This window comes from Lissotriton helveticus, chromosome 7, assembly GCF_964261635.1.
Source record: "Lissotriton helveticus chromosome 7, aLisHel1.1, whole genome shotgun sequence".
Lineage (NCBI taxonomy): Eukaryota > Metazoa > Chordata > Amphibia > Caudata > Salamandridae > Lissotriton > Lissotriton helveticus.
The window spans coordinates 1,936,817,598-1,936,839,753 of NC_136068.1; the positions used below are offsets into that span (position 1 = coordinate 1,936,817,598).

At 48.3% G+C, this 22,156-nt stretch overlaps 1 protein-coding gene across 1 annotated transcript in view; it reads right to left on the reverse strand.

The window, feature by feature from the left end:
* LOC144769995 (E3 ubiquitin-protein ligase TRIM39-like) overlaps nucleotides 1-13,403 on the reverse strand; it is a 112,124-nt gene extending 98,721 nt beyond the window's left edge. Inside the window, exon 1 of the mRNA XM_078654191.1 lies at nucleotides 13,319-13,403. Within this exon, the coding sequence (XP_078510317.1) occupies nucleotides 13,319-13,403 (85 nt within the window). The remainder of the gene's footprint in view (nucleotides 1-13,318) is intronic.
* Between the last annotated feature and the right edge of the window lie 8,753 nt (nucleotides 13,404-22,156).

The following is a 22,156-nucleotide window of genomic DNA, read 5'->3' on the forward strand; positions in this document are numbered from 1 at the left end:
TGTTTGGCCTGTCAGCTCTGCTCAATGCTACCCCCCGTAGAATTGGCAACCCCATTTCTAGCAGACCCTAATGATCTTAACAACCTCAGACCACTCTCTAACCTCCTATTCCTTGCAAAAACATTGAAAAAATGTGTTTTCCACCAACTCAACAAACAAATTGATGAGTTCAACCTCCTCAACACCTTTCAATCAGGATTCAGGAAAGGCTGCAGCACGGAAACAGCTTTGCTCAACGTCTCTGACGACATTCACAAGGCTTTAGATGAAGGTGATGCCTGCCTACTCATCCTTATTGACCTATCTGCGGCATCCGACACAGTAAACCATCCAGCTCTTCTGGAGACCTTGTCGAAGCGTTCTGGCATCAATGGCACAGAACTAAAATGGTTCACCTCCTTCCTTCAACACCGCTCGCAACAAATTACATTCAACTCCTGTCTCTCAAAAAAATGTAAACCTTTTCTTCCCCATGATGACCTCAAGACAGTAGTCCAAGCGCTAGTTCTCTCTAAAATTGACTCCGGGAACGCCATCCTTACAGGGACTCCAGAAGCTCACCTAGCCCCTCTAAGGGCAGTGTTGAACATAGCCACTCGACTCGAATCTGGAGTAAAAAGATTATAACACATCACTGTAGCTCTCAACTCCCTCAATTGACTTCCCATGGAAGGGTGGTGTATTTACAAGCTGGCCTGTATCACACACAAAACCCTTCACTCTCCGGCCGCAAACTACCTAAACAACAAACAGGTAAGAGCAGGTCAATCCAGAACACTGAGAAGCTCCAACTCACTCCTTCTTCCCTCCGAAACTGAAAAAGAAAACCACCCAATACCGAGCGTTCTCGGGCAACGCTCCCAGGATATGGAACGCTCTCCCTGGAGTCCTCAGATTCAACCCCTCCTTCTCCTGTTTCAAAACGGACCTCAAACTACATCTCATTAACAAATACTCTCCTGACCAACGTCATCTAACCTAGACTTCAATATCCGAGTTGACTCCTCTCTCTCCTGACATTCAAGGATAGTTGGTGACCGGACTATGTTAACCACCTTTTCTTTTTTACTGTTCTCTCCCCCTCGGATGCACTATTTATTTAATTTCTCATGCTGTATTTTTTTATCTCTGATTTGTTTCCTTACTGCCGGCCTACCATGTAATGTATTGTCCTTCTATTTTTTACACTGTGTATGTAAAGCGCTCTTTTAAAATAAAAATAAACAAGGCTTCTTTTTAGGTCGAGCCTTGACCTGTTGTATCTCTTGGTTTTGGAAAACCCACCAGTTGCCATTGGTTGTCGCCAGTGTCATTCAGACATGCTGGCTTGTTATTGTTGCATTTGTGGAAATGTCCCTCCTTTGTCTGCTGAGCTCTTTCCCTGGCGACTTCACTCAGGGAGCATTCTGTTTGGCCATCGCACTGTACAGCGTGTGATGGCCCCTCCTCCCTCCTCTCAAATGGGCATTGCAGTTGTTCATTGCAATGTCAGTAAAATAACGTTTCTTCCTGAAAGTTGTGACGCCTGCACCACTGAGCTGACAAGTTGACCCTTCCTTCTTTGATAGTCCGCCCAGGGGCACAAGGCGTGTAATCAATCATGCACACAGCGTTAGACCGGGTGAATGAATAGGACAGCTCTTGTGGTGCTAGGAAGAAAGTGACAAAACAGATGAGCCACTGTGGGCCAGCTTGTAAACGGATTAAGGGACAAAATTACTGAACCGGATATGTCCGTCCAGGTTTAGCCACAGAGTTGCTTATGCAGGAACGGAAATGCTGCATGCGCAGGGCTCGCTGTAAGGGCAGCGCATGTGCCTGAAAGAGCGCTGGAAATACTAGATAAATCACATTACTAAATGTAGCTATTGCTGCCTGCGGCCCCCAGGGGAAGTGAGGTCAGCAGACCAGGCTTCCCCTGGGGTGTTCGCGTCGGAGGGACAGGGTGTTAGGCAGTGCAGGGGGTGGGATTAGGGGTAGGGTCTTAGGTCAGCTTTATAAGGGGGCAGGGGAGGAAGTTCTTCCTCTTCCTGTCCCCAGCGTCTCAGGGCAGAGGTTAAGGAAGTTTTGACCACCTTCCCACCCTACTGTTTAGGAGTGGGAAAAGGGGTGCATTTTGTATAAGCGTGCCAGTTGAGGACGGGTTGAAGTGGGTGCGAGCGGTACTTGGGAGGGGTGGGGGGTCCATGACGGGCATACTCACCCTTCCGTGGAGGGGGGTACAGGCGCAGGATGGGGGTGCGGCTGCAGGAGTGTGATGGCTGGAGATGCTGGAGGAGGTTGAAAGAGAAGTGAGGAAGCGAACAGTACAAGTGAAGAGGTCGTGGGGTGATTTGGGGGTGAATAACTGGAGTGCGGGAGTGGATGATGGATGAAAGACATGGTTGGGGGATTGTTAATTGTTTATTGATGTTATCTTTAAATTGGTTGTCAACCCTGTCCTAATAAATGGCCTTTTAAACTAAGCTCACAGCGTGGAGTGGTTATTGTGCGATTCCCGCTTCTGTCTACAATTTATATATTCATCGCGGATGAAGGTTATTTTTGTGCAGAGGACGTGCACGTGTTTTCACATTGTGATCGCAGTAAAATAAAAAACATGAGACAAATGCTTGGAGTTGACAGTTTGATTACAGCTTTAGTAGAAGGTGGGTAGAGAGAGACAATTCCGAGGAAATAAAGGGCACAAATAAATGATAGATTGTGATAAATACACAGCAAGGCAAGGCAAGGCAAGAATGATGCTTTCTGCGTCGGACCTCAGGGCGAGTTACGTCTTATTTCCAACATGAGTTGTTGCAATTTAGATGGAATTAGCTTGTGTTTTATTTTTTGTTTTCAAATAAAGTTTTTTTTTATACTTGATGTTAAAATCTGGTTGACAGCGGAAGAGTCTGCTAGAACACTTCTGCATAATTCACCAATGTGGCTACAATTGCCTAATTTTCTTCTGAAGTGGCAAATCATATGTTGCACCAAGACCAACAAGGTTGCAAGCATCTGGGATGGAAAAAGTAACTTTCAAATTCATTACACTTTGTACTGTAACATATTTACAGTGTTGATCAATTGTTCAATGGATCAAGGAATCAAGGGATCAATGGATTAAGGGATTTAAGGATTAATGGATTAATGGATCAAGGGATCAATGGATCAATGGATCAAGGAATCAATGGATCAAGGGATCAATGGATAAATGGATCAAGGGATCAGTCCACTTCATCCAATGGTTCTCTCTTGAACTGTGAGTGAGGGCAGTTTTGGCTGATCACATACACATAGCTGCCTACAAATGAGCACGCTTCCGTGCCAGGGCATGTCAGTTATTTCTGTATCTACGATTTATGTTTTTTACTCTGCTGTGTGTTGGCCTTGCTGGACACAATGAATCCAGAGGATGCTGTGGGAGGACGGCTGAGGTCGTATACAGGCAGCTATACCTTCAGCCGACTCACATACACAATGAATCCAGAGGATGCTGTAGGAGGTCGGCTGAGGTCGTATACAGGCAGCTATACATTCAGTCGACTCACATACACAATTAATCCAGAGGATGCTGTAGGAGGACGGCTGAGGTCGTATACAGGCAGCTATACCTTCAGCCGACTCACATACACAATGAATCCAGAGGATGCTGTAGGAGGACGGCTGAGGTTGTATACAGGCGGCTATACCTTCAGCCGACTCACATACACAATGAATCCAGAGCATGCTGTAGGAGGACGGCTGAGGTCATATACAGACGGCTATACCTTCAGCCGACTCACATACACAATGAATCCAGAGGATGCTGTAGGAGGTTGGCTGAGGTTGTATACAGGCGGCTATACATTCAGACGACTCACATACACAATGACTCCAGAGCATGCTGTAGGAGGACGGCTGAGGTCGTATACAGGCGGCTATACATTCAGTCGACTCACATACACAATTAATCCAGAGGATGCTTTAGGAGGACGGCTGAGGTCGTATACAGGCAGCTATACCTTCAGCCGACTCACATACACAATGAATCCAGAGGATGCTGTAGGAGGTCGGCTGAGGTCGTATACAGGCAGCTATACATTCAGTCGACTCACATACACAATTAATCCAGAGGATGCTGTAGGAGGACGGCTGAGGTCGTATACAGACGGCTATACGTTCAGCCGACTCACATACACAATGAATCCAGAGGATGCTGTAGGAGGACGGCTGAGGTCGTATACAGGCAGCTATACATTCAGTCGACTCACATACACAATGAATCCAGAGGATGCTGTAGGAGGACGGCTGAGGTCGTATACAGACGGCTATACCTTCAGCCGACTCACATACACAATGAATCCAGAGGATGCTGTAGGAGGTTGCTGAGGTTGTATACAGGCGGCTATACATTCAGACGACTCACATACACAATGAATCCAGAGGATGCTGTAGGAGGACGGCTGAGGTCGTATACAGGCGGCTATACATTCAGCCGACTCACATACACAATGAATCCAGAGGATGCTGTAGGAGGTCGGCTGAGGTCGTATAGAGGCGGCTATACCTTCAGCCGACTCACATACACAATGAATCCAGAGGATGCTGTAGGAGGACGGCTGAGGTTGTATACAGGCAGCTATACATTCAGCCGACTCACATACACAATGAATCCAGAGGATGCTGTAGGAGGACGGCTGAGGTCGTATACAAGCAGCTATACATTCAGACGACTCACATACACAATGAATCCAGAGGATGCTGTAGGAGGTCGGCTGAGGTCGTATAAAGGCAGCTATACATTCAGCCGACTCACACACACAATGAATCCAGAGGAGGCTGTAGGAGGACTGCTGAGGTCGTATACAGGCGGCTATACCTTCAGCCGACTCACATACACAGGTTGCATCAGAGCGGTAAAAATAAACAAAATCTGGAGAATTGGGAAAATGGATGGAAATATGTCTTAACTGAGTAAAGTCGTGATTGACTGACTGAAATCAGGTGTGACGTCTTAGTCTTCACTTATAATCCCTCATTCTAAGAATGAAAGTTGAAGTAGGTGAGGCAACTTTGCGAGAAGGAAAAACTGCAAAATAGAGAATAGACAGGTTGTTTTCCAGGCCCAACATGAAGGGACAGTAAATGTGTCCCCTTAGAGTTAGAGTTCTTTTAAGTTGGAGATGTCAATCTTTCCTCTTTGATCCCCACAGACCTCCTCTGACCCAGGACATCCAGAGCTGGATTCCTGTACACTGGCCTGACTCTGAAGTCTCAGAATACCCAACTCACGTAGAGCCTGGCACCAAAGAAAAGCGGCATTTCATGGCGGGTGATAACCATGACATCACAGTGCTTACTTCACATCTGAATTTAAAGGCAGGAAGAAACGTCACTCTTGGCAAATGTGAAGTAACATAACAGAAAGCGGATGCTAAATGCTCCACAATAAGCAGATTGTTAGAAAGGCGATCCCGGGGGAGGCAGAAGATGTCTGACTGACCACCCCTAGGTCCACCTCTCCGTCGAGAAGCAGCCGAGCGTTATCGAGAGGCCTCCTGGGTGAGGGTCCTCTCCTAGGATCGTACAGCAGAGTAACCACAATACTACAAACGGACACCACACAAGGGGTTAAGTTCTTAAGCTTTATCAGGAATAAAGGTTGCTGGTTCTCAGCGGTGTGTACAGGCAGATCGAGGGATCTGTAGAGTCTCGTAAAAGGGACGTGGTAGCGGGACAGTCTCAATATGGGTGCGGGAAGGGATACCCTGCGCACAGCTCTCAATCCTCGAGCAAGGGGTTCCGAGAGGCCGAGCCGCGGCAGCGCCAGCAGGACTCGACAGGTGGTCGGTAACGGAGAGGAGGCCGCGGCAGCGCCAGCAGGCTCTCAAGATGGTTCAGCAAAGGTGGGCCGCGGCAGCGCCAGCAGGCTCTCAAGATGGTTCAGCGCAGGTGGGCCACGGCAGCGCCAGCAGGCTCTCAAGATGGTTCAGCGCAGGTGGGCCGCGGCAGCGCCAGCAGGCTCTCAAGATGGTTCAGCAAAGGTGGGCCGCGGCAGCGCCAGCAGGCTCTCAGGGTATCTTCAGGTTACAGGAAAATGAGTTCTCCTGGTGTCGGCCGTGACCGCGTCAGCAGGGCTTTCCAGTCCAGGATACAACTGGCGTCCTACTCCGGGGCTGGCCCAGATATAGGACTGGGGTCAATTGATGTCCGGACCCTCGTTCCTGGGGGCCAGAGGGGCCTGGATGATGGTGTCCAGACACCCAGCAGGGGGGTGGAGCCAGCGCCCAGGGAGGCCGGAGGGCGATTGATACCAGGCGTCTGGGGACGGCTGGAGGGCCATCGAAACTCCCCTTCCTCCGGGATCTGTCGAGGGGCCACTCGACCACCTGGGTGGATCTTGGTGCCTCGATGTCGGGGCTTCGCTGGGGCCTGGGCCGGGCCGAGGCCATGTGTTCGTGACGTGGTGGGCCCAAGATGGAGTCGGGCGAGGCCTCGTGCTCAGGACATGATGGGCCCAAGATGGAGCCAGGCCGGTAGTGGTGGTCCGGGATGGTAACCGGACCGGCAGTGTTGGGGCGTGCAGGGTCGGCCAGAAGGGGCTGCCCGAGGCTCGGTGGAGGGCCGATGTCGGTCCGGGCCCGCCATGCGGGAGGGGTAGGACCACGCCATGAGGCCGGGTCCAACACAGATAATTGAGGCACAATCTAAAAATTGCACTAAAAACAGATACTCAAAATGTCTTTGCAATTTGTAAAAATGACTAAACATCTCCAAGAACCATGATCAGAAGTTTCTTTTATAACATTCACACTATTGTTCTTAAAGCACGCATTCTTCTAAACCACACTAAACACACAAAGTACCAAGACAAAAGAATGCCCAGGAGAGCTCTTTTATTGAAAGCGTGCAGTCTAAAAATAACACAGAACTTAAATATTTTTCAAACTGGACAGTGTTGTGTCAAAATGCAACCAAGTTCATAGCGCCATATGCTGCTCAAGCTCACGGCGCCATAATCAGGGGTGTTTCATCTGCAAACATCACTAACGTGCAAATGCTGTCACACATTTCTTTGCAAACTGCAAACCAAGACTTTCAAAAAACTATAAGTTGGAAATGCAGTTGTGGACAGATATTTTTAATGCATCACTCGGTAGCACCTGAGCACCACCTCTGCATCACTCTGTACCACCTGAGCACCACCTCACCAGCACCACCTCAGGGTCACTCCGCACCACCTCTGCATCACTCTGTACCACCTGAGCACCACCTCACCAGCACCAGCTCGGGATCACTCATTTCCCAAACTCCACCCCCCCACCCATAGAAAAAAAGTTATTACAAACCAGCATTAGAATAGGCAGCAAAAATTTGCGAGCATTTGAAGGACAAAAAAAAGTAGATAATATTTTTTATGTTAATTATTTTTGTAAAAAAGTCGGTCACTTGTCCATAATGTCTTCTTAGTTATATATAAGGTAAAAAAATTGCTTTTAACACTTTTTTATTATAACTTTTCAACATGCTGCTCAACAGGCACACAGCTTAAAAACATTGGCAAAGCCAATAGCTCTGGCTAAACACTTATAAGGTGCCAAAAGTGAGACCAATTGGCTATGCCATTGCTTGTTACAAAAGTCACCATTTGCTAAGGTTTCAGCTCCAGCTTTGGAAACCTGGCTAAGTGCCTAGAAGCCTCAATGAACGAGTGTGGCAGACCAGTGCATTTTACACTTTATGAGTACGTGTGGTTTCTGTAGTCTTTTTTAGGTCTCGCCTACACAGCGGGCATGCGCTGCATAGGAGCCTTTAGCCGTTGTTCTGCTCTTTTTCGAAGCACATACTCGTGCTTGTGGCGGCATCCACATTGTGGGAGCGAGCATCAGCGTGCCACAAGCACGAGTATGTGCTTCAAAAATAGAGCATACTGCTCTCCCAAGCGCGCGCGCTGCACGCCTTTTTTTTTTACTTTTAGAGCGAGGCGCTCACACGCTGGTTTGCTTAGCTATCTGTCCCTCCCTGGTTTCACAGCACATGAGATTTACCTCATCCCACTTCAGTTGAGGCATGCCAATTGTTGGATTTAACCTGCTGAAACGGTTGTCTATTAACAGAAAGTAAAGGAACTGTTTTTGTTATTTAAATAAAATATGGACTCGGAGTGCCCCACAGATTCCCCCATCTTGAACTCGGATTGAGCACATGGAATGAGACTGCAGCCCTCAAATGAAGCCCTGTCCTGGTTGCCAAACAAACTTCGTTCACCCACCCTTGCTACAGCTCCAGCCCCTCCCCTCCTTCTGAAACTCACGCTGCTCCTGAGGATTTACATCGGCCTCCCAAACCTACCCTTTCACTCAAACCCTGCTCTCCAATCAATGGCTCCTGCAGAAAAGGACCGTTCATGCCATCAGGTACCCCAGACATTTAACTTAAGGCAGAATTTGTTTACAACTCGGACCTCTCCTCTCGTCTCCTTGTGCAAAGCACAACACCCACCTCCCCCCCACCAACCATCCTTAAATGTTTGCAGGGCACTCCTGTGGTACTCACTCATAAGATTACAATACTTCCCACAGCAGCAACAATTCAGCAGCAGCGACTTATAAGAAAATACAAAGGAAAAATGACTTTTTAGCAAGTTAAAAGTAATGCAATTTAATTTAGGCTTTTGCTGACAGAAGGCGATATGCGAGGCGTATCTAGGTTGTCAGGCCTATATTGAAAGCTGTGTTTTCTGGGCTTAGGGCCGCGATGATCTCCTGTCTGCAGGACCGGATTCCCAGCCTGTTCCACTCCGCTTTCAATTTACGTCTACCCTGAGACATGAGGGCTGGGCAGAGATAAACCACTTGCTCCATTGTTGCAGCCGTCCTGCCGCACCCTCTGCACCATAATACTTCTGACGTACGACGCCAGCCTGGCAGGTTTTTTAGAAATTGCCAGTCAATGAGTCTGATGGCCATAAAACTAAGTTTTAGATGCAGGGAATAGGAGCATGACAGGTAGTTTGCAGGAGCTAAACGCCCATATGAGTTCATAATGGCCCATCCGTGTCTGCGTTTGGCAAAGTGTTTTTATCAATAATGAGGGAGCTCATTCTGACGCATTTCTTTACGGTACTTTTAAAAACTGTCGTACTGGGGTTAAGGTCTCATAGATCACCCGCGGATAGTTCTTGGATGGAGTCTTTAAAAAGGCGACCATTATAGTATAGTATATTTTTATAGATTTTAGTCACATGTTGGTTTAGATTCGTATTTAATTTACCCCTGAAAATCTCAATACCATATGCCAGTGTCGGACCAATTTTTGCTCTCATAACCTCTAATAAGGGTGTTAGACTTGGGCCGGACAGTTTTTTTGAGAGCTTTGAGAGGGTCACCTGTAAGGTCACAGCTTTGCATGATATCTTCTTACGTTGTTTCAGGAAATTGCCCCTAGAGTCAAGGTTGACCCCTAAGTATTTGTATGCGCTTCCTACTGCAACACTCATGTTGTTATACGACCATCTTCCCCCGACTTTTCTTTTTTTCCCAAAGGAAACCACTTGGGTTTTCTTGAGGTTGACCTCTAATTGATTTACAGTAGTGTAATTGTATAGTTTAGTCAAGAGCCTTTGTAAACCTACACGAGTAAGATTAAAAAGCACTAAGGGCCCAATGTAGGTCGGTCGGTAATGGCCGAAAATCGGTATTTTCGGCCGTTACCGACCGGTATGTCAGAAATGGTATGTAGGGCCCTGTATTTTACAGAATCGGTAAATTTACCGATCGGTAAATTTACCGATTCTGTAAAATACCGAATCGGTATTTTTTACTGATTCGGTAAAATTGATGTGTAGGTGGGACTCTTCTGAGTTCCACAAGCATTACAGATTCGGTATTTTACCATCAAATCAATTTGATCCCTCGACCCCTCACAGTCTGGCTTCCGAGCCAACCACAGCACCGAGACCGCCCTCATCGCTGCCACCGATGACATCCGAGCCCTGATGGACAACGGAGAAACAGCGGCCCTCATCCTCCTAGACCTCTCCGCGGCATTCGACACCGTCTGCCACCGCACCCTAGTGCAGCTCCTCAGCAACGTCGGAATTCAGGAGAAGGCACTGGAATGGATCGTCTCCTTCCTCGACGGAAGAACACAGAGAGTCCGTCTACCACCGTACAAGTCAGAGGCCACCGAAGTCATCTGCGGCGTCCCTTAAGGATCCTCGCTGAGCCCCACCCTCTTCAACGTCTACATGAGCCCCCTCGCGCCCATCGCACGCCAACACAACCTGAACATCATCTCCTACGCCGATGACACCCAGCTGATCCTCTCCCTGACCAACGACCCCGCCGCTGCCAGAGCCAACCTTCACGAAGGAATGAAAGATGTAGCCGAGTGGATGACGACCAGCCGCCTGAAACTGAACTCAGACAAGACGGAAGTCCTCATCCTGGGCTCCTCGCCCTCCGCCTGGGACGACTCCTGGTGGCCCCCCGCCCTGGGCACCGCACCCACACCGACAGACCACGCACGCAACCTGGGCTTCATCCTGGACTCCTCCCTCTCCATGACCAGACAAGTCAACGCCGTCTCCTCGTCATGCTTCAACATCCTGCGCATGCTACGGAAGATCTTCCGGTGGATCCCCATCGAGACCAGGAAGACGGTCACCCAGGCCCTCGTCACCAGCCGACTGGACTACGGCACCACCCTCCACGCCGGAACCACCGCCAAGCTCCAGAAGAGACTCCAGCGGATCCAGAACGCCTCAGCCAGACTCATCCTCGACATCCCCCGACGCAGCCACATCTCCGGACATCTGAGAGACCTGCACTGGCTCCCCGTCAACAAAAGGATCACCTTCCGTCTCCTCACCCACGCACACAAAGCCCTACACGATCAAGGCCCTTAGCTACCTCAACAACCGCATCAACTTCTACGCTCCCAAACGCCACCTCCGATCAGCCAGCCACGCCCTCGCCGCCGTCCCCCGCATCCGAAGAACGACAACAGGAGGAAGGTCCTTCTCCCACCTGGCCGCCAAGACCTGAAACTCCCTCCCGACCGACCTGCGCCTGACCCAAGACCACCTCTCCTTCAGGAAGAAGCTCAAGACCTGGCTGTTCGAGCAGTAGCGGCACCCCCCCCCCCCAAGCGCCTTGAGACCCTCCGGGTAGGTAGTGCGCTCTATAAATGTCCTTGATTGATTGATTGATTGATGGTAAAATACCGATTCCGGTGTGCATGCACATGTGTGCATGCACACCTGTGCTATATGACAGGCAGACCTGCCCTTAGGGCAGGTCTGCCTGCCATATGGCACCTGAACCTCTTTTGGGGGTGCCAGAGGGTGTCAAAGTGACACCCCCTGCACCCTTGTGACATTCGGTATTTACCGATTCGGTAAATACCGAATCGGTAATGCCCATTCATTCCTATGGGCTTCAAAGCCCATAGGAATGAATGGGCATTACCGGTCGGTATTTACCGAATCGGTAAATACCGATTTTTACCGATTCGGTAAAAAAACATCTGGATGTACCTACATCTCCCTGCTTCTATTTTACCGATTCATAAATACCGAATCGGTAAAATTCGGTATTTATGAGTCGGTAAAATAGATATACCTACATCTGGCCCTAAATCATCAGCATAGAGCAGGTTACTTATGGGAGCTCCACCCATCTTTGGTGGTTGGCTGTTGATTTCTTCTAAGTCAGCTATAAACAGATTAAAGAGAAGTGGGGCCAGCACACAGTCCTGTTTGACCCACCTGGTTGTCATGATTTTCCTGGAGAGATGTGTGCCGGACCCCAACTTCACCTGGACCCATGTACCTGAGTGTAACTGAATAATTGCCTCCAGGAGTTTTCGTGGGATTCCCCATTTCATTAACTTTTCCCATAAGGCTGCCCTAGGGACTTTAAAATCAACAAAACAACAAAAAATAGCAGTGGATATTGCACAAACTTTGCTTTGTCGACAAATTATGGCCAGTGTAAATAAGTTGGTCATAGTCCCGGATTTGGCAGTGAAGCCTGTTTGAGTAATTGGGATCAGATTGTTCTCGTCCACCCATGCTCTCAGCTCGTTCAGAAGAATACCAGCATAATGCTTAGCCTCAATGTCCAAGAGAGCAATTAGTCTGTAGTTATTTGGTGACGAGTGGGAACCTGACTTATAAATTGGGTGGATTATTGTCCCTCGACAAGAATCCGGTATGGTTGAGGTTCTGAGCGAGTAGTTAAAAAGGTTGGTTAGATGACCCGACCAAAGAGCTGTGTTTGATTTAAACAAATTCTGTGGTAGGCCGTTGGGACCCGGGGCTCCGTCCGATCTTGCTTTTAACAGTGCTTTAGTGACTCTTTCTTGAGTAGTCTGCAGATTGCCGGTGCAGGGGTCCGAGCGGCTAGTAGACCTACTCCGGCTTATGCTCTGGCTTATTTGCGTCAACCTGGGAACACATGCATCTGTAGGCGCTGTTCCTTCTGGGGACCTAAAGTGCTCTACCAGAAAAGTGACCCAACTGGCTTCTTGAATGTTAGCTGACCCAGAGCTGGACTTGCTGGGCTTTTGCCGATTGAATAAGGCCCAGAACTTTCTTCCATTGCGATTTTTACTTTCCCATATTAGTTTGCACCAGAATTCATTTTGTTAGAGTTTCTTTTCTTTTTGTATTGCCTGCCTAAACGATTTTTGAGCGGATTTATACGCCTTAAGGTGCTCATTATCTCCCGGAAATTTCATTAGAGACTGCAAGGCGCTGTTTCTAGATGTCTTCAGTGCCCTTGTCTCTCGTGAGATTGTATGCTGGCGACTTGCATGGTCCGTCTGAGAATGCTGTTTGGTTGGGAAAAGAGATGTCAGTTGTGCGCAAAACGTCGACCATGCAGCAGCTGGAGAAAATCCCGGGTCGGAGCAGTCTAAAATGAGAGCCAGGCTTGCCTCCGTAACAGAGGGCATTATGTCATCACTCCATCTTAGGTGTTTCAGATTGTCACTATACGTTCCTATAAGTGTTTCTGGAGCGGGTTTGTGGAACTCTGGCTTTATTTTAAGGGTTACGGACGATGGTCGCTTTCGGTTCGCGAGTGAATACTAAAATTGCCCAGGTGTTTCAACAGAGCCGAGTTTCAGATGGTGTAGTCTAAATAGGAATGCTTGCAGCCATTCGTCCAGGACCAATTTGGTGTTGTATCATTCGTGGATCTTCCATTCATTACCAGAAATCCTGCTCTGTGGAGTTGCAACACACAGAGTTCTCCCAGACCACAGTAGACTTGGTTTGGTGGTTTGGACTGTTCCTCTACATCTGCAAATGCGAATGGGGTTAGCCCTTCACAGTCTTCCGTGTTACCTTGGAAGAGGTTGGCATTGAAGTCTCCTGTGATTATGCAGTCCGCGTGGGGTTGATCCACAGCCAGGCCCCGCACAATTTTCATTAGACGAGTTAGATGGATCTTTTTTGTGCGGGTACTGGGGTTGATGTAAATGTTAAGCAACAGAAGTGGACGTTGTTTATTCCACGAGTTGATTTTGACACCCAGTAGCCAGTCTTCGTTGAGGTTAAAAGGCACAATCGGGCCTTTTAGATTGTTGGAAACATAGATCGACAGGCCCCCTTTAGGGTGGCCGTAGAGACGGTCTCTAATTGCTGGTTTCCAAAATTCAATGAAGCCGGTCACTGGGGTGTTTTGAGTGGCCCATGTCTCATTGCAGTGTGCCCAAATATAAAGGAGTGTGTCTCCAAATTCGTGTTTTTATTATGGAGAACGCTGATGTTCCATGAGCAGAATGTAAATGAAGAATCTCGGTCCGGGATTGGGGCCTTTACGCATGAGAGAGCTTGAGGTGTCGTTTGGACCGAGGCCTTGCAATTTGAGTTTAGAGGAAGGACTTCTCGAGGTCAGGTCAGGTTTTATTTCAAGACAGAGCTGCGGGGAGCCACCCCCAATCTTGCGTTTTGTCCAAATTAGAGTTTATATTCAAGGGAATTGGGTTCTCCTCAGTTATATCTAGGGCGTTTTTTAAAATGGAGTAGGGCCTAATTTTGGCTCCTGATTCAGTAATTTCGACTTTTTTCAGGGTGTCCTGATGGTTTAATAGCAATGAAGGATAACCTGGGGGGTAGTAAGGGTAGATTTTAATGCCCCATGCCCGAAAGGTAGCCCTGTGTTCAATGAGTGCTCGCCCCAGATTGCTGATTTAAGTGACACCAGAGTTACCTCAGAGGGTTGTGAGCCTCTTGGTGGGAGGAATTCAATAGATTCGATGTCTTCCGATGTAAAGGCCTCAAAGCCAGGGATTCCATTCGCTAGTTTTATTATATTTGACCTATTAAGGGTGTTGTGCCGACCCCTTGAGATCAGTTACCGGCAAAGAGTATTTCAGCACCCTGTATATAACATTTAACACCCTTACTGCAGGGGCTTGTATTGGGGTGAGGACTTCTTTCGGTTAAACACCCTGCGTCTGGGCCCAGACGAGTCTGGAGAGGATTTAGTGGGTCTCTGCTCGATGTTTGAGTGTTTGATGACATAATTGGTTTGTTGTTATGGATTTCTTTTACAGAGCTAGGCCCGATGATTGGGTTAGCCTGGGTTGGTTTGTTATTATGGCATACTTTTACAAAACTGGGACCAGTAGGTGGATCGACCGGCCAAGATGAACTAGAAATGGGTGTGGGTTGAGGTTGTGTTATCATGGTTGTAGTCGTTGGTTGAATTGGGTCTCTAAGATTGACCCTTAATGGTTCAGTAAAGGTTTGAGACTCATTTACCGCTGATTCTGCAGATGTAATGGTACAGACCTGTCTGCAGCCCAGAGTTTGTTGACAGACACTCGGATTTGATTCGTCCTTAAATGTGCTATTACTGGGGGTTACTGCCCTGGGTGTTAGTTATGGGGCACTTAGGGCTTTTTTATTGCTAGCGTTTACAAATAGCGGGAATAGTTTAGGGGGAACAATTATTGGATTTGATCTTAATTTTTTTCTCTGTTTACGCTGACGTTTGCGCTCCCTCTTGCCAAAGTGAAGGGGGGGAAAAGAGAGTGTATCAAAAGTGGGAATGGCCGCAGTGACAGGGCTGACAGGCACCGTTGCCCTATCGGTGCTGGTAGAATTTGAGTTCCCATTTGCTGGGTCAATATTTGTGGCCAAGGGCGCGGGCAGCACTGCTGAGGTGGAGGGGCCCCTGGAACCATGAGGGACTTCTCGATGTGCAGTCTCCATTACCAAAGGTTTCGCCGACCCGCTCGGCTGTAGCGCGGCCATTGAGCCATGAGGAGGGTTAAATAGTTCAGGGATCATAATTGAAGGCTTTTGATTTGACTGGTGAAGGCATTTAGATCGGTTGCCTTCCTTCAATTGCTTGACCTCGCTTATGACGGTAGATAAAAAGGCCGGAAGCGAGGATAGCGAGTCGATATTGGGCGAGCAGCAGCAGACCGATTGCACTAATTTGGAAGATGATTGCGCTCCTATAATTAGATTGTTTAGTTTGTCCAATTTGTTGTTGATCCCTGCTGTGAACAACGCAAGAGTATTCAGCAGGTCAACCTGAGTGTCCAATTTGTCCGAGTGATAATTTAAAGCGGTAAGTGCTGATTGAAAAGTGAGTAATAATTGGGGCCAAATACTCCTCCTCCCTAGGCACTCTGTGAGTTTGGGGTAAGAGGGCTATGGATTTCACTGATTGCTGAGGCTGCCATGCTTGGGGGCTTTGGTTGAGGGTTAAAGTCAAGGGAGGCGGTTGACTAGGGCCAACCACTTGCTTAGGGGGATCGGTTGGGGCGAAGGCTGCCTTGGGGCGGGTTGGGGATTTGATAGTAAATTTTGATGGTCTCTCCCCGTGCATGTCAGAGGTGGTGATTGACTAAGGCGAACCTCTTGCTGGTTGAAGTCATGTTGAAGGGGAGGCTGACTTGGAGCTAATTGGAGACTTGATGATGAATTTTGAGAGGTTCTCCGAGACAGGACCTCCAGGTCGATGTTCTGGTCAGCAAGTGGGGAGCCAAAAATGAACATGTCCATGACAGGAGCAGATTTGTTGATTAATGATGATGACTGCAATTGGGACGAGAGCGTGTTTGGATCCGCAGCCCGCTCGATCACACAGGGCTTGTTTACCTCTAGGGATTGAAAGGGAGAGGTCAGCTTGGCCACTCCCGGAGCACCCACTCCCCTCTTCCTCAGCCCCACCGTTATTACCATTTAAGAAAAAAAAAAGCTTGTAGCCACCTTCAGTGTCCTCATCAAGAGTCGAATGCACTTGCACTTCTTACAGAATGGGGGATACTGAGCTACAGTCGCACTTACGACCACTTCAGAGCAGCACTGTCTGAGCAGGGGCGGCCTTAGGCATGTGCAATCTGTGTACCTGCACAGGGCTGCTAAACCTCCGGAGCCACTGCGCCAATATATATCCTTAATATAATAATCCTCTGAGGATGGATACATATTTGATTGGCGGCCCATGGCAGGGATTTGGCGGCCTCCGGCTCTGTTCCACTTCCAAACATCCTGACCCCACCCTTTTTACTTGCCTCCGTGCCTGTGTTCCTCCTGGGGTCCCCTACCTAAACTCCCTGCCCAGGGCCACCATGAGCCTAGAGCCGCCCCTGGTCTGAACACCAGCGCCAGCTGTGTTAACGTTAAGTGCCCCTTTACGCTGTGCACTGTACAGTGTAGTAGACCGATGCCTGACAGAGAACCTCTCCAAGTATTTCCAGCTGTCTAAAAATAACACTAAAGATCTATTGTCGGGGACGATTGTTTCAGGGAAAAGAAACTTCTAAGAAACATGGGATTTAGAGTTCTGTTACTCTACCAGAACTGCCAGAATTAAAAAAAAGAGACATATAGCTACTGTGAACGATAATCAGCGCTAACATTGCACTTCGCTGGCTCATCCACCACACACCTTGTACTCCTAGAGATTTGCACTCAATCACGTAATCAGAGCCATTGCCTTCACCAGGAGCTTGGGACCTGTCTGTATGTTGAATTCTGTACCACACACGTGATGCCGGAAATACTTCACCTCAATGGGGCCGATTCACAGAACTAACTTACGACAAAATACTAACTTAAGTCTGTCTTAAGTCTGTCTTAAGTTTGTCTTAACTAAAACTTAAGAAAAAATGCTAACTTTACTACTACTAAATGCCTTCTGTGAATACCAAAAGTAGTAAGTTTAGGATTTTGTCTTAAGTTAGTTCTGTGAATCGGGCCCCTAGATAACATCCGATTCATAAAGGGGGTGTTGATGGACAGAGTATCTGAATTAAGCAGAACACTCCTACCCAGTCAAAAGATCAGGGCTTGATCCATCACTGTTTTTTAGCTCACTGCACCATCCCAGCTCAGAACCTGGCTACATGCAAATTAGTCTGACCCTGGCCCAGTGCATCATGGGTACAGGGCAGACCAAACTACCAAGCCAATTCTTTACTGGAAAGGAAACAAGCTTCCGGGGACCGGTTTCTGGCATTACAGCCGTCTTCGGCCCGGCTTGCTTGAATCCTGATGGTGCAGTGAGCAAGGGACTCACATCTGAGTATACCCTTCCACACTTGTAGTGGCCAAACCGATTCATAAAGGGGGTGGTGATGGACAGAGTATATGAATTAAGCAGAACACTCCTACCCAGTCAAAAGATCAGGGCTTGATCCATCACCGTTTTTTAGCTCATGCACCATCCCAGCTCAGAACCTGGCTACATGCAAATTAGTCTGACCCTGGCCCAGTGCATCATGGGAACAGGGCAGACCAAACTACTAGTACCAAGCCAATTCTTTACTGGAAAGGAAACAAGCTTCCGGGGACCGGTTTCTGGCATTACAGCCGTCTTCGGCCCGGCTTGCTTGAATCCTGATGGTGCAGTGAGCAAGGGACTCACATCTGAGTATACCCTTCCACACTTGTAGTGGCCAAAACGATTCATAAAGGGGGTGGTGATGGACAGAGTATCTGAATTAAGCAGAACACTCCTACCCAGTCAAAAGATCAGGGCTTGATCCATCACCGTTTTTTAGCTCACTGCACCATCCCAGCTCAGAATCTGGCTACATGCAAATTAGTCTGACCCTGGCCCAGTGCATCATGGGAACAGGGCAGACCAAACTACCAAGCCAATTCTTTACTGGAAAGGAAACAAGCTTCCGGGGACCGGTTTCTGGCATTACAGCCGTCTTCGGCCCGGCTTGCTTGAATCCTGATGGTGCAGTGAGCAAGGGACTCACATCTGAGTATACCCTTCCACGCTTAGGGTGGACAAAATATTTAACAACAAGGGGTGGTGATGGACAGAGTTTCTAAATTAAGCAGAATACTCTCACCCAGTCAAGAGATCAGAGCTAGATCCAACACCGTTTTTTAGCTCACTGCACCATCCCAGTTCAGAACCTGGCTATATGGAAATTAGTCTGTTCCTGTCCCAGTGCATGATGGGAACAGGGCAAACCAAACTACCAAGCCAATTCTTACACTGGGAAGGAAACAAGCTTCCGGGGACCGGTTTCTGGCATTTCAGCCGTCGTCGGCCCGGCTTGCTTGAATCCTGATGGTGCAGTGAGCAAGGGACTCACATCTGAGTATACCCTTCCACGCTTAGGGTGGACAAAATATTTAACAACAAGGGGTGGTGATGGACAGAGTTTCTGAATTAAGCAGAATACTCTCACCCAGTCAAGAGATCAGGGCTAGATCCAACACCGTTTTTTAGCTCACTGCACCATCCCAGCTCAGAACCTGGCTACATGCAAATTAGTCTGACCCTGGCCCAGTGCATCATGGGAACAGGGCAGACCAAACTACCAAGCCAATTCTTTACTGGAAAGGAAACAAGCCTTCGGGGTACCGGTTTCTGGCATTACAGCCGTCTTCGGCCCGGCTTGCTTGAATCCTGATGGTGCACTGAGCAAGGGACTCACATCTGAGTATACCCTTTCACACTTGTAGTGGCCAAAACGATTCATAAAGGGGGTGGTGATGGACAGAGTATCTGAATTAAGCAGAACACTCCTACCCAGTCAAAAGATCAGGGCTTGATCCATCACCGTTTTTTAGCTCACTGCACCATCCCAGCTTAGAACCTGGCTACATGCAAATTAGTCTGACCCTGGCCCAGTGCATCATGGGAACAGGGCAGACCAAACTACCAAGCCAATTCTTTACTGGAAAGGAAACAAGCTTCCGGGGACCGATACTCTGTCCATCACCACCCCCCTTTTTGAAATACCTAGATCACATCCAGCAGTTCACATTCTTAAAAAGAGTAGTTTCCCTTTGTGAAGTCAACACCTTTGGTTATGCTCTTTTTATTTGTTGAGAGTCCATGTGCAAAAGCTAATTTGCACCGTGCATAACACAGCAACTGGTAGTATGCAGGGAATAAACACACAGCTGCTTATACCTGTTGTCTGAATGTGGGTGAACAGGTTTTGGGCTGCTGAGCTGGAGGAGGGAACTCCATCCCTTGACAGCTATGACATGTGCTTTCGCCTTAGGTTATGGTTTAAGATCGGGGCCCACAAAGCAGCACTCGTGAGGTGAATGAATATCACATCCTGGCTTATGCCACCTGAATTTGGGAGAGTGTTGGTAAGTTGTCCAGTGGGTGTTGAGCATAGCCAATACAATGAAAGCAGGCAGGCAAGGGGTGACAAGGATATGCCTGAAAGTCCAGTGATCAGACAATCTGCTGCGTTCTGCATCAATTGCATTAATTGTAAACTTTGCCAGGAGCCCCCATGTAGCTGTAACACAGCGCTATGAAGGTGAGGCGCAGCAACACAGCACTATGAAGGTGAGGCGCAGCAACACAGCGCTATGAAGGTGAGGTGCAGCAACACAGCGCTACGAAGGTGAGGTGCAGCAACACAGCGCTATGAAGGTGAGGCACAGCAACACAGCGCTATGAAGGTGAGGTGCAGCAACACAGCGCTATGAAGGTGAGACGCAGCAACACAGCGCTATGAAGGTGAAGTGCAGCAACACATCACATCCTCCTGAGCAGGGACATGCTTTGCAGTAAAAGGCCGCCCCTCTCCTGAGGGCTTTAGGTGTAGAAGGCATAGACTATCTACCTTGCCTGAGAGCCCATTGGAATCAACGTGAGTTTCCAGATTGGCACCTACCTCAACAGATGTGAACATACATTGGCGCAAGAACCTTCCTGATAGAAAAGCTCGACCAGAAGGTGAATGTGGATGTAAAATAAACAAGATTTATGATGGCAGATGCACTCATTCCCTTTTAAATTGTTAGTTTTTGCTTAGACTGCCAAATAGGTGCATGCATACCAGTGCTGTGATCGTCCCAACACAGCATATCGAAAGATGGTGGAAAAAAGGTGCGAAAGTTGCGACACCAACTGCTGCACTACTGAAATTAGGATAACTATCCTTCACATTTAAACCATTTTCAACCTTTAACCAGAGTAATCCATAGTATTTCCATCTTTTTAACGTATTGAATAATCCATGTTTTCCATTCTTATGACATCACTGCAGAGACAGATGAGTTGAACTGGAATGCTTTATTCCTACATTAAACATAGACATGTGATGCCAACTATCCTTTGACCCAGTACAGTAAAAAACCCAATGCATTTCGAACGTAGTAAATTCTTCGTCAGGGGTACTGCAATAAATCAGAAAGAACTATTTAAACAGCTTCTACATGAAAATACGCACTATGTGATGATGAGAAATGCATTTTATCAGTGATCCCCCCTACCCCAGCAACCCTCGTTCACCTCCCACTTCCTGACAATATCATAATAAATAAAACAGTGACCTACAAACCACCCGTAATTCATAACAATCACAGAAAACAAACAGTAGTCATTTACATTAAGAGGTCATAGTTGACAGGTTAACGTATGCGTGTCTCCCTTCATTTGCGAAAATGAATCAACATTTTCCCAATCAGTCCTCAATTAATTCAACCCCGTGACCTCTTGCACCGCCCCCTGCATTCATCTCCCTCCCTCCCTCCCTCAGAGACATCTCCCGCTCCCCCCTCCCTCAGAGACATCTCCCGCTCCCCCCTCCCTCAGAGACATCTCCCGCTCCCCCCTCCCTCAGAGACATCTCCCGCTCCCCCCTCCCTCAGAGACATCTGAGCGCGGCCTTCGACACTGTCAGCCACCAGGTCCTAATTCAACGCCTAGAAAACATCGGAGTGAAAGACACAGCACTGAAATGGCTCGCGTCCTTTCTTCACCAACGCTCTTTCCAAGTCTGGGAAGGTGAAAGCCGCTCCTCCTCCATCCCCCTCCGGTGTGGTGTGCCACAGGGCTCTTCATTAAGCCCCACGTTGTTTAACCTGTATATGGCCCCACTGGAGGAGGTGGTCTCCCCTTTTGGAGTCACCATCGTCAGTTATGCTGACGACACTCAGCTGGTGGTAACTCTATCTCACCCCAAGCTAGAGCCTTCCAATCTCCATGACTGCCTCTCCAATATCCATCAATGGATGAGCGACTCCGACCTGAAATTAAATGGGTCAAAAACGGAGATTCTCCTCCTAGGGCATAAAACACAGAATCTTCCACCAAACATCTGGCCTATCTGTATGGGTGAACCCCCTGCCCCTAAGATGGAAGTTAAGAGTTTGGGAGTATGGTTAGAGAAAGATCTCACCTTTCGAACGCAGGCAAGGAAAACGGCGGACACTTGCTACGGCTTACTTAGATCATGCAGAAAGGTGCTTTCCCTACTCCCTTTCCAGTCCCGACTACTACTGATCCAAGGTCTAGTTGTGTCCAGGCTGGACTACAGCAACGCCATTTACTTAGGAGCCCCGGAAGCCACTCTCCAAATACTACAGAAAACCCAGAATGCCGCTGCCCGGCTGCTCACGAATACCCCAGCCAGAACTTCAGCCAAACCCGCACTGAAAAAACTACACTGGTTACCGATCAGGGAAAGAGTCATATTCAAGGCCCTGTGCCTGGCTCAAAAAGTACTGCACAACGTAGGTCCACCAATCCTAAGCAACTGGATCACACCCTACAAACCTACCAGAGCGCTTCGATCGGACCATGAAAACCTTATTGTGGTCCCCAGGGTGAAAAAGGCCCGCACAGGAGGCCGCCGCTTCTCGGTCCACACAGCGCAACAATGGAACGCGCTCCCCTTGAAACTCAGATCAGAACCCAACCTCCTGCGCTTCAGGAAATCTCTCAAA